The following is a 13,178-nucleotide window of genomic DNA, read 5'->3' on the forward strand; positions in this document are numbered from 1 at the left end:
ATTTGGCCCACTGGAATCAGGGGTCAAACCTCAAACAGAAAAGGTGGATCTTCTACATTTTTTTGGCTGTTTCTTTTGTTCAATTCATCCTGAAATTTACATGCAATGTAAAAAAAAAAAGTTATTTTCAAGGCTTTTTACAAAAAGAAGTCAGTACTTTTCCACTCAACACTTGATGGCTTTAAACAGCTGAAAAACATGGTCAGCCTTGTTTGTGTTTAACGTGAATCCAAATATCCTCTAAATCTGGACCAAAACCTTCAGTGAGAAATGTTTGGGCTTGGCCCATTTTTTGCCCAGGAGTGCATAAAATAAAAGTTAACCTGATAACCTCAGCCAAACTAACAAGCCTGTCCCAAAGGAGAACTATGGACCATTCATACCGGACAGTCCTCAACTTTCAGCTTAGGTAATCCATTTTACGGAGGTATCCTGCTTTATGCAATACTCCCCGGCGAATTTTTAACCTGGATGTTGTTCCACATGGCTACCCAAACAAGGGAATTATGCTACCAGGCCTCGGATTGCATTGGAGTGGTTGGTTAGTGTAGTGGGTAACACTTCTGCCTTCTACGCTGTAGACTGGGGTTCAATCCCCACCTGGGCAAGCACCCTACACTATACCAATAAGAGTCCTTGGGCAAGACTCCCAACACCACCTTCGCCTACCTGTGTAAAATGACCAAACTGTAAGTCGCTCTGGATAAGAGTGTCAGCCAAATGCCGTAAATGGTTAACATTAAAGACACCAACTCCATTACTGATGTAAATTATTCCTTTAATATAATTATTACATATACAAAAAAAGCATACAAAAACAATCCTCCAAAACGTACAGTAGTAAGGTCATTCCGTAGAACACACACATACAAACGTCACCCCGGACACGCCAGTCTTTTATTACTCATTCGCTGATCATGATTTCAACGGTTTAAAAAAACACCATGGAATAAACTCAACTAATAAAACACGATACAAGTGACCAAGTCCGCCATCGCTTTCACCCAACGGTCATTTACCGCCGCTGCACACGAAGCACTGGAGGAATGCATCTCATGACCAACCACACGGAGCTCAAAGCAAGACACGGCGACCATCAGTCATCAGCTCATCTCGGTTTTTTTGCACATTGCTATGAACACATGGGATTTCCACCTTAGAGGAAAACAATCAGGTACAACGTACAAGACTGGTGAGGAGACATTCGTGGTGAATTTCTAGATCTTTCTACCAGCTGTTTGAGGGTCCTGCGTATATGATGCATGCCGTTACGGACGTCAGAGGTGGTTTATGAAAAGGGCTGCAAAATCCAAAAGCCTGAGTTTTGGGCCAGGCTGTTAAGAAGGCACTCCGTGAGGAACGATCAGGGTGAAGACGCACACAAAGCCTGGCAGCGTAAGACAAGAGCTTCTCCGATTGCTTTTTCAACGTCTTGCGATGCTAGAATCGCCAAAAAAGAGAACTTGGAACTTTTGATGTAGCTGACCGTCCCGAGCTCTGCCCACAAACGCATTGATGAATACATCACTGACCTTAAAAAGGTCCTCAAATGATGATTACTCTTTAGCGGCTACTGTTGGACAAGCTTTGTAGAACATGAGCAGAAATCCCACTTCAGAGACAGCAGCAATCCGTTCTGGTCAAAACACGGATCGTTCTGAGTGTGTTAACTACGTCGGATTATATTTATTTTGTATGCTTGTGGAAGCAGATGGAGGCTTTTTTTGGGTAGTGTAGCGTTTTTAGCTGAAAACTCAACATTAAGGATCAAAAGTAAGTTGGATTTCTGCCAGCGTTCTGTAAAAGTTTGCGACAGTAGCTACGAAGATCTTTGACAGCGTTTTAAGGCCACTGTTAAAAAAACTTCGAGAATAAAGTCGTAATATTTCAATGATAAAATCGTAGAATTACCAGAGGTGTAAATTTCAGGTCCAGAAAATAAAAATCCTTCCCAGGATTTTGTTCCAACTGCCTGGACAGCTCAGCTGGAGGTTTGATCTAACTAGAGAAGCCAGGACGCTGGGAACAAAATCCTGGGAAGGATTTTTAATTTCTGGACCTGAACTTCACACCTCTGAGAATTACAACATTTAAGTGGCATTAATACCAGGAAAGGTTATACTTTATCATTTTCACCCATAAAGAAATGCTCATGTCATTCAAAGAGGGCACATGGATGGATGAAAGACGATCAAAATGATTGATCCACAAGGAAACGAGGAGTGTGGACCTTGACAGTACAGCGCCCGAGACCCCAACAAGTTACACCAGCGGTGAAATAACTTGACATATAATATTAATAACTTTAGCCACTTGCAACTTTACATCTTTATTCTTGTAACTTTGTCTTTATTTTCAAAATATTCCCATTTTATTCTCGAAGTTTACTATTTTCATAGTGGCCCCAAAGCTCTGACGAAAAGAGCTCATCTATGGGTGGAACATGCTTTAGTGAACTGAACTTAGAGCCAGAATTAGGCAAGAGTAGAAAGACAAATGCAGCGATTATTAACTGAACAAGACTACATTTCCCACAACCTCTGCAGCACAACGATCATTATTTGATCAACTGTATGGTAGACAGTGCAAAATATGACATTTATGGTTACAGTGATAAAACGCACCACAATGTGCCTTTATGAGCATAACGTGGACATCGTCAGTACTTAGTCATAGACGTCAACCTCAATAAATCAGTAAACGTTCTATTCACAGCCTCCAAACTGTATAAACTCACTGATACCCGTATCGTACCACCGAAATGATCAATTCAACGTTTTTTTTCTGTACTGTGATAAAGAACTAATCAGAATAATCCATTTAGAAGGAACCTGTATGAGACTAGATCTTTAGATCTTCAAAATTGAGACAAAAGCACCGCCGGATTGGTCGACACCTGCGCTTAAAGAAAACTGACCAACTGCATATTGAATTACGACAGCATAGAAATCATTGCATTAGTACTCGTTCCTTTTTGTCTGTTCCGACTTGCCAAAACACCCCATATAGAAAGTGTCATATTGCCCACCCCTAACGAGGGGGTTCACGCTGATACTCATAAGCGGTCACTGTTCTGCAAAGGTTTTGGGAAAAATCAGTCCAGGCTGGTACAGTAAAGCGCTGAGCACTAAGAAAGAGCCATTCATTTGTGTCTGCTGATGGGAGGAAATGAGTCAGCCAGCATATCCAAATGATGCAGCACAGTCTGAGGCAGTCAAAGAGTAGAGGAAGAAGATTTCCTGCCTTAGCACTGGACGCATGAAGCTAAACTGTGGCTAATTAGAACCGTGCCATCTGCTTAAATCGCCACACTTGACTCAAACTGCGTGAAGCCGTTGAGCGAGTCTATCTGAGGTTACTTATGTGCTTTCCATTACGTGGGCATGCAGTCAAGACAGGTCTTGGCTGACTGACTACATCTGGGACAGAAGCGAAGGTTGTACACATTCGATTTTTCGCCAAACTACCCTTTTATACACCTCGAGAGCCCCGACTCACACCGAGAGCCCAGTCTTTGTGGAATTTGGCCTTTTTCTTGCTCTAGAACACCTGAGCATCTAGAAGAGCTGAATTACAGACACAGCTGGGCATCAACACTCAATACTTCGATGGATTGACTGGATTACTTCACTACCACTATTGATTGTGTTGTTCAAGCTCAAATTTATACCTGTAATCTGGAATACCTACGAAATCGCAATTTTCAAATCGCAAGAGCTGCAATTTTTTAAAGTTATCGTCTGATTTATCAAAAACGTTGACTTAAGTTTTGAGAGTGGAAACTGAGCCGAATAACATGGAGATTGTGAACTGCCTGTAGAGGAGTTGGACCAGTCAGAGGCAACCAATCATCCCTGTGTTGTGCCATCACAACCACAGCTTACTGGCAGTTCGGGACACTGGATTCAGGGGTCAAACCTCAAGCCAGAAAAGGTGGAACCTTCTTACTGATAATCGGTTTAAACCGCAGCCACAATATTAGTCAGAAAAGAAAAAAAAAAAAAAAAAGAAATTAGATATTTTGCTCAAATGGCTCAGCCTTACGATGAATAGGGGGGGGAAGAAAACTCCTTAACTGGGAATTCCTAATTGGAAAGGCAGGAAAGTGTGCTCACTCAGAGCTCAGCATCACGTCAAATCAACATGGCAACATAACAGCAATAAAGTAGGGAATAATGACGTAATTCCAAGCTCCGACGTCCCATTTCCGAGCAGCATGATTGGTCAATCCTATCTTGGGTATGCCTGTTTCAAAATCTGAACTGCTGACTGGCTGGTTATTAACGTCAATATTTCTTGATTTGCCTGCGATGCATTGGGCTGTAAATACAACAGCTTCCAGCAGTCATTTCAGGTTTTAGCCACTTCAAAACGTTGAAGTAAAATATCATTTAAGAACCAGTAACAAAAGCTACGTTGTGGCCCAAATCTGATTTTTTTGTTTGGCTGTTCATATTATCTTCTAAACGTGATCTGTATGCCGTAAAAAGGGCGCGGTCACTTCTTTGGTTCACGTCCTTGGATTCTTTAAACTTAGCCTTTGAACTGTTCTTTGACGCTGCAGTCTCGCTCTCCTACGACCGCGTTTGGATATTTCTTTGGATATCTCTTCAAAAACTAATTTTTGGTTAATGTTTGAGTCTCACCAGAGCAAAATAATAACGAATGTCGAGTTGGACTGACGTAGAAGTCGCATGAATCCTGATCTGGCTGGTCATACCGAGTCGCTCTCCTGCAGATCGGATACGGATCGGATTTCACAGCACCACATGTGAAAGCGTCTCGAATCGGAATTGAAAATATCAGATTGTGTTTTTTTTTCCACATCTGTGCCACACATGAGGAAAAAGATCAGATTTAGGCCACTTTTACCCGCTGTGTAAACGCCAAAGCCAAGGCATCGGTACTGATGTCGAAAATTCCCAGCCCTACACGTGTGTTAGATATCCTACCCCTACATCCTCAATCTATTATGACTCCAGCTGATAAGCAGCACTGCTACAACAGCCACGTTCAATACACCAAAATGTCCTAGCTGTAATTTTCAGGAGCTCAGTGGACCTTTATCGTTTAAGACATGATGCCAAGAACTGGCAAACGGCATCACCTCACACCGTCCACCTCAAACAGTACCAGACAAACGTGGCCCAGAATCGTCCACTGATGAGACTCTGCAATCCCGTAACATCTGGAATGAGCGTAACTGATATGAAGCTGTATGTGCAGCACAGCATGTGTCTTTGGTTTGCGTGCCTGAGCCGTGATCAGTTCGTACGCCATAAGAACTTGATTCCACCCGTATTACGGTGTTGGTCAGTAGGGAGGCTATGGAGTAACGTGTCTCACGAATTGCTCCCTTGACGTCCACGTGGAGGAACCCAAAGGAAATGGAAGACTGTATGTTAGCACCCATATTAATATGCATATGGAATAACAGCCTGGTATTTATATACACAGTATACTGCTTGGTTTGGTTAATGATCATTCTACTGCACAAGCTGCGGTCATTGATTAGCAGAGTAGTTGATTTATAGAGTCTGCTGCTGGGAGAAGAAGGTAAACCTCAGTAGCCACCTGATTATTTTATGCATTATGTACCGGCATCACTTGTGTACAGTTTAAATGCTGTGTAAATGAGTCCCGCCGTGGTAAGGAATGTGTACACAGCACACATTTTGCTCTCTCTCTTCAGGATATACGCAGTGCGATCTTGTCGTTGGCTGCAGCAGAAAGTTCATAGCAGAAAAAGAGAAAAAGAGGAGCTTTTAGATATAATAACGGCAGCGAAGAAGCGTTATTATAGTGTGACGCTCCGTTTTAGGAGGAGCATCTGCTTGATATAGGTAGCATTTCCAGCATCACATTTATTCACATTTGTCTTAAATCGTCCACCGATACGTATTTAATGTAAACTAGCGTCTCCGCCCCGAATCCGACTTGTCTGTTGCTGTTAAATCTAGGATAAAGTCAGAAATCAGGCCAGAACCAGCATATCACTGCCTAAGGTCATCCCCTCCATCACTGACCCATCCATGCTCCGCCCAACACAACACAAACGTGTTCTCTTGTAGCTTCTACTGAGGCTGGACAAGCTTTACGGAACATCAGCGTGATTAACCTAATGAGAACTTGTCGCACACAACTCCGGTTTCGTCCAAATCTGGGAAATCGCAGCGTAATTTATCCGAAACGTTTGTTTCGTACGTGTGTAAAAGGTGCCGGGATGGAGTTCACGTGTCGTTGCGTCAGCGCGGTGGCACATCTGTTGTCATTTTAACCTGGAAACTCGATCAACGAATGTAAACTCCAACACTGGTTGGGATTCTGGCCTTGGGAACGGCAAGCCAGCTTAGCAACAGTTGCTAGGAGAGGACTGACTTGTGGGCGGAGCACAGACAGGTGAAGCTCAGGGAAGCTTTTAGTGTAAACGTGAATATTAAGAGAGGTGCTCCACTCCTCGCAAGTCATATAAAACGTCCATTAAATCAGGAAAAAGGGAACTATACTGTATTATATAATAAATAATCTTGATTTATAGTTTCTATAGAAGGAAAAAAAAAAAAAAAAGCCAGCACAGCTGCAGCAGCACCGGAGCTCTGTCCCACAGAGAACAGCGTCCTCCCTCAGCTGCGGCCCAGCCGGCTCCCTCATATCGTGACGTGGAGGGAGTCGTGCAGCCACTTGCCCTGGGCCGTTCCGTTCTGGGGCGACAGTTCGGCCCCATCTGGCGTCTCGGTGGGGGTCACTCCGGACTCCGTGTAGTACTCGTCGTCTTCGTCGAAGTAGCCGTTCTCCATCCCGTATGGGCCGTCGGCGCTGGAACCGGCAGAAAGGTCCTGGCAGCTGCCCTTATATTCCTGGATGGACTCATGGAGGGACCAGAGCTGGCAGAGCAGAGACATGTCCTGCTGCCGCAAACCCACCTGCAGGAAGAACAGAGCGGACAGGCAGTACGTCAGCAGCGAAACACCCTACGGGCCGCTTTCCCAGACGAAGGAATGCTCAGCACTGATCTTATGATTCAGCCCAAGATTAGACCTAATCCATCATCCATGGTCAGAACTCCACCTCTGTAGGTCCAAAAGTGCCTGGATCTAATCTGAGGACTCGGGCCATTCGGACAGGACCCAAGCCTACGGTCACTGTGCACCAGCTACAATATGGAACAGAAGAACTGCGTTCTCTGGAGTGATGATGGAGCTCCATCCAGATCTAATCATCAGCATCAGCACCTGACCTCACCAATGCTGCTGTGGCTGAATGCAGCGAAATCCTCACAGCAATGTTTCAACGTCTAGGGTAAAGCCTTCTCAAAAAGAGTAGATGTGTTATGTTTAACACTGAAAACATGTTTCACGGTAGTTTATTTTTAAATACTTGCAACATAAATGCATGAACAGTCAGTCAGAGAGGTTCTCTCAGAGTGGCGGTGATGGGAACCAGACATCTTAGAGGGATTAAACTCCTCAAGCCTCGCTCAGAAAAAACAAAAAACAATAACAATATTTAATAAAATGCTTATGAACACTTCATGAGATTTGTTTGGACATAAGCTTTTGTCCTTATTCTTAACTACTACTCATGGCAGAGAGGTACATGCAAGGTGTTGCATGGCAAAATAGTCCCCATCCACCTCCACCCCCCCCTCCCCCCCTCAGACTTACCACTATTTTACCATCATCAACATCACATATGAAAAATTAAACATCAAAAATCATGTTTTGTAGGTTTACTGCTCGTTTTAGACAGAAGTGGCTAAGCCTGGGTTGTGTACATTGCGACCCCTGGTTCCCATCATCGCCTCTGTAAAGAGAATCCAGGTTGGGAAGTTTCTCCAAAGCACTAAAGATGTTGGAATTCACCCTTAATCATGCCAAGAAGAGGGTATTTCAGGTCTTACACCTGCAAACCTCAGCTGAGGTACAACTAAAAATGTGTCTGACGTGCTGAAAACAACTGTTTTTGCTAGTAATTGTGGGCAACTGTGGTTGTTTAGCTGCTTTTTTAAGAACGTTACACTTAAAGTAGCTCAAAACATTAGGAATGTTTTCATTTTGATGTTTCTGATATGAAAAACGAGGCTGAAGTTGGCTTCTTATTCGCATTTATCCGTTCTACCTTAAACAGCGCAGCAGCCACGATCCGTCGCCCCGGACCCAGGCGCCAGAGTGTCGCTTCTGCACCATTTAAGGTGGAACGGAAAAATTCTAATAAGACGCTTCGCCTGAGAGGAGCTTAAGCGCTAATGTACAGAATAAAAACAAGTTAGTGAGCCTTTAATAGCCTACAAGTGTTAGCGAAACGTGTCATTTTGGGCCGGATTGGACTCCTACGCCTTCAGAAAGTGGGCTATCCAGACGAGGCTAGTGTCAGAGGAGGATTAGAGCCGAAGCTAAAGCTGAAGCGCGGCCGTTCAGTGTTTATACGGAGCAGAAGCAGCTGTTGCTCTTTCTTTTCCAAACCTTTAGCAGCAGGAGGCTTTAACCCGACTTCACTCACCATTTCCTTCCTGAGGAGTGCCAGGGCAGCGTCGAGGTTGGCCGGTTTGTTGGCCAGCAGGCCGTCGGTGTTGGCCCTGCCGCGGCTCAGGTCGTCCTGGATCATGGTCTTCTTCACGTACACCCGCTCCATGTCCCTCCAGGAGCCGCCGCTCGAGTTCAGCAAGCCGCTCAGGCTCTTCGGAAGCGGGGGGAGACCCTCGATACAGGCCGGCGTTCCGCTCGATGATTTCCCGTTCATTTTATCTCCGTTATTTCGCCGAAATGAAGAGCCTAAACAGACATTAACCAAAGCAGTAAACACGGCTGCTGGGGAGGACAACCGACGCCCAGCGTCGACACACAACGGCACAGAAGAGCCGAGCTCTCCCGGAGAAGCGCTGAAAATCAGTGCGAGCGGAATTCCACGGTTAGTGTGTCTTTAAGTAGGCGGGGCCGGCGATGACGCAGAGAATGATGAATATTCATGAGCGTTTAGTCCTGAATTAATTACCGTTTTTTGTTTTTCTTTTTTTTTTTTTAATCACCAAAGGCAGCCCCGAAAAGCGGATTTATAAACACGAATTATAAACATGAATAAAAAGAAAATATGACATAATATTAAACCACGAAAGGCAGCGACAATATGTGGATTTGTAAGGATGAATTAAATAAATAAAATTACAAATTAAATAACAATAAAAACACGTTTTAAACAGACACCTCTTACAAAACGCACGGATAAGCACGTAAATAAATCTACAAATAAAATAAAATAATCTACATATTTCTCTTTAAAAATAAGAAAGGAAGAAATACTTAGTAAACTTATTTTAAACTTATTTTAAAACAGTTTCTTATTTTACATAGATGCTAGTTTTTAAACAACAAAACAAATGTTTATAATAATAAAACCTGATATGCACTTTTTTTTTTATTAAAAAAAACTCTTACTAAATGAATAAAGTAACTAGTCACTTCTGCTCATAAAACCAGGCCTGATGGCCAGATATGCAACAGTGCTGTGACTGTCTAACCTCTGCATTTGGATACTCAGCTAAAACAGACTGTCACCTTCTTAAAACGTTTACACCCTTGGCTCTGATGTACTTTCCGGCCTCATTTTATTGTCTGGAGTGCTGTGGCCGCACCGAGTCAGCTGTCAGGACCTCGACTCCTAAGCCCTGCGGTCCTAGAGTGATTTGCGGAGAGGTCAGGCCAGGAGAACCAATGTGTCAGGAGCGGAGAGCAGATGGCCTGCAGTGGAGCTACACAGGCCGCCCTGCCCTGATACGACACGTACACCCAGCCGCAGATGGAGACAAAAGCATTCCAGTCCAGCGCCATGTGGCCAGTACAATGGCCTTCACTGCGCACAGCTGCTAGACTCGGAGACTGTTCAGGCCCAGAGGAGTGCTAAAGCGTGTAATGACATTGTGAGTGGCAGACGAGGACGCGTGCCAAATTCCAGGTGCATTTATCCGAGAACAAAGCAAGAAAGGAGGACAGAGGAAAAAGACGTGGAGGATCACCTGGAGGTGCTAGCACTGACAGCTAGAATTGAAGAACGGCTGTATGGACACTTATCATGAATAAAGTAGAGCTGGCACAGTATCGCTGTTTCTTTTCCTGTACCGATACCGAACCCTTGGCCTCTTATCACCCGCAGGGCCGAATGTTTCTCAGGGCGAATCTGTGCTAGTGCGACTCCTGGGACTGGTGTCTTTTTCCATCTGCTGTGCTGCTAAATCAGAAGCAGGAAGAAAACTACACACAACAGTGGCCCAATGGCTATCAACGGCCAATAGCTACACACACCACAGAACCTGTTCGATTACAGCCGCCATTCCCAACACCGGTCATGCCAACTTTGTGCTCTTAGAGTCTTAAACTCCCAGGTATTATTTGAGCACCGTTTAGCTGGAACTGAGCCTGTACTGTGCTCGGTGCCACTTTTCTCCTGCTAATGTTCTTATGCTAGCTTATGAGTTTTACATAAAAATGGCCCATATCTTATATTTTCATGTGTGTGATGTCATGTCGTACATTTTTTTGCCATGTTATTTACTTCCTCTGAAGTACACTATGTTTGTGTGGCTTTATGTACCAAAATCAGTCTTAATTTATTTTTATGTGACCATTTTTATCCTTCAGAATTAAACAGGCTATCGTTACTGTGTCTTTAAGACTGATGTATGCAAATGAGCTCTCTTCTGACTGGCTTCTTGTTTCATCAGCCGTGCTGCTACATCAGGAACAGGAAAAACTACACGCAAGAGTGGCTCAGCCATGGCTAAGAACCTGACAGCTGCGCTCGCCACGGAGCACGTTCCACTACGGCTGCTTGTTGTATTTGTTGTTGCATTTTAAGCTGAAACGCTCCTTATAACTTCAGCAAGAAAGGGGGTGGCTAAACTGTCGTAGGCTGAATTTGCATATGTATATAAATGTGTTGTTTGTCATGACATCACAAAAACAATGGCATCAAAACAGACTGGTTTTGCAGCCAAGTATCCATATATCATGCATAACTACTGAGGTGTAAATGATGTGTTTTGATACTTCAGCCGTGTTTACATACTAAATTATATATTACAATACTCTTTTCATGAAAAAGCATCGTTTTCCATGATGGTTCTTTTAAGAGGCTACATTGTTTGCTACCATCCTCTGACCACAGTACAAAGGAAGCACTTCCTCTGAAAACAGGGATGGTCAACAGGACAATAGGGAGACTGTAGAGGAAGCGGACTTCCGGCTGGACTAAGTCAGCGTCCGTTCAGCTAATTACTAAACTCATATATGTTGGGTTGGGTTGCCGTCTCAGATGGAGCTACATTTACAGCAGACTAGTTCATTTAGTCAACCATGAGTGCCCCATTACAGGAGAATCCCTCCTCTTCTCCAAAACGTCTGGACAATTTAATGGTTGAGATGTAAACAATGTCATTCCGAGTGGTCTGACGTGTAGCGTCTGAAGAGTTGACGGCTTCTAAAAGTAAAACGGTAATATGCTAATATGAGTCGGTAAGTTTCACAGTGAACTACTTCATATCAAACCACTGAAAGAGTGAATAATGCAAAGATATTAAAAAAAAAAGGTATTTCCCCTTTAATACTGTCTCTATCTGTGTAATTCTAGTACTCTATATAGCCCGAATGTTGTTAGAGCAGATGAAATACACTCACCGGCAATTCAATTGCTTGTTAACACAAATAGCTAATCAGCCAATCACATGGCTGCAACTCAATGCATGTAGAGGTGGTCAAGACAACCTGCTGAAGTGCAGACCGAGCATCAGACCGGGGAAGAAAGGGGATTTAAGGGGCTTTGAACGTGGCGTGGTTGTTGGTGCCAGACGGGCTGGTCTGAGTATTTCAGAAACTGCTGATCTGCTGGGATTTTCACGCTCAACCATCTCTAGGGTTTACAGAGAACGGTCAGAGAAAGAGGAAATATCCAGTGAGTGGTCAGTTGTGTGGACGAAAATGCCTTGGTGATGTGAGAGGTCAGAGGAGAATGGGCAGACTGGTTCCAGATGATAGAAAGGCAACAGGAACTCAAATAACCAACCAGAATCTCTGAGGAACGTTTCCAACACCTTGTTGAAAGTGTGGCACGAAGAATTAAAGCAGTTCTGAAGGCAAAAGGGGGTCCAACCTTTTACTAGCATGGTGTACCTAATAAAGTGGCCGGTGAGTGTAAATACAGTCTTCTTTTATTGAACATCACTATCAAACAGTCCCAAATCAGAGTACCACATATTAAAGATCTGAGGCCACTTGCATAAAACATCCATGCTTAAGGGATCAATTCACAGCTGTACATGTAAATGGGATTTTTGTAACTGTCCAAGAAATTTTACACAGGTTGGTTGTGAACAAGAGTGATTTTTTTCCTGCAAAATTCAGTTATTAAAATGTAAACAGCGTCATTCCGTGGTTTGACGTGAAACGATTCATTGCAGAGAAACTCACCAGAGGGGTCACCGGTGTGTTTACAACGCAAATATAGCCTTTTTATTTACTATCCAAACTGACCAATGAACCTACAGGTTTTATGAGTTTTACATGTGACACTAATAAAATAATGGGACAAAAATTGGGCATAAAAAATTGGGCATATGTTGCCTGCAACATCCTGCATGTACCTCTCAGCCGGAAATGTGTCTCGAAAGACACATTTGAGGCTAAAACTTCACCATAAAACTATCATGCGACGTCTCATCAGGCAGCACTTCCATCACTTCATCTAATAACTTTCTGTTAGGGAGCTTTCAGAGGCTTCAGACGCCTGGTTCCCATCACCTTCACTGTGAGTAACTTCTCTCAGTAAGTTTCTCTTGACCACAGCATTTCACATCAAACCACCCGAATGACTTTGTCTGCAAGTTTTTAGTCCTACAAAAGTGTGAGAATCACTCCGACAGTTTAAAGACACTGAAAAATTAAAAATGTATTTATATTCCAGCACAAGAAGAACGAGGGACAAACATGGGAGCACAGGAAACGAATAAATTAAGCAATAATCACTGGTATTTATTCACTTTTCAAATAAAACATAATATATAGAGCATCATGCTCAGTCCTGAAATGCTGAACACAGAACCTAAAACTAAAGTTATTGATGCAAATATAACCTCTGAACATGTCTGAGGGTCCAGTTACAGCTGAAAACCCGAACCGCTATAAAAAAGCCGG

The 13,178-nt window shown here is 43.5% G+C and overlaps 2 protein-coding genes and 1 long non-coding RNA gene across 3 annotated transcripts in view; 1 reads left to right on the forward strand and 2 right to left on the reverse strand.

Annotated features, from left to right (window-relative positions):
• Window positions 1-761: 761 nt before the first annotated feature.
• On the reverse strand, window positions 762-8,890 carry fam89a (family with sequence similarity 89 member A). The gene is made up of 2 exons (XM_017720462.2): window positions 8,500-8,890; window positions 762-6,923 (listed from the first exon to the last, which is right to left on the reverse strand). Exons 1-2 carry the CDS (start codon window positions 8,737-8,739, stop codon window positions 6,648-6,650), a joined length of 516 nt encoding a protein of 171 aa, XP_017575951.1. The 5' UTR covers window positions 8,740-8,890; the 3' UTR covers window positions 762-6,647.
• On the forward strand, window positions 8,829-10,971 carry LOC119263258. Its single transcript, XR_005130216.1, has 2 exons — window positions 8,829-8,907; window positions 10,715-10,971. It is a non-coding gene; the product is annotated as an uncharacterized LOC119263258 (long non-coding RNA).
• Window positions 10,972-12,993: 2,022 nt separating this feature from the next.
• The window catches only part of LOC108441124 (sprT-like domain-containing protein Spartan), a 9,046-nt gene continuing 8,861 nt past the window's right edge, over window positions 12,994-13,178 (reverse strand). The window contains exon 5 of the mRNA XM_017720466.2: window positions 12,994-13,178. This exon is cut by the window's right edge and continues 2,189 nt beyond it. The gene's annotated coding sequence lies outside the window, so the exon portion shown is untranslated.

The sequence above is a fragment of the Pygocentrus nattereri genome, chromosome 4 (genome assembly GCF_015220715.1).
Source record: "Pygocentrus nattereri isolate fPygNat1 chromosome 4, fPygNat1.pri, whole genome shotgun sequence".
Classification (NCBI taxonomy): domain Eukaryota; kingdom Metazoa; phylum Chordata; class Actinopteri; order Characiformes; family Serrasalmidae; genus Pygocentrus; species Pygocentrus nattereri.

What these genes read in the sequence shown, in the direction of transcription:
- fam89a (XM_017720462.2), bottom strand. Translation starts at nt 8,739, where the DNA reads ATGAACGGGAAATCATCGAGCGGAACGCCGGCCTGTATCGAGGGTCTC. An exon ending in CACTCCTCAGGAAGGAAATG is followed by an intron (nt 6,924 to 8,499) that starts GTGAGTGAAGTC and finishes TTCTTCCTGCAG; the next exon opens with GTGGGTTTGCGGCAGCAGGA.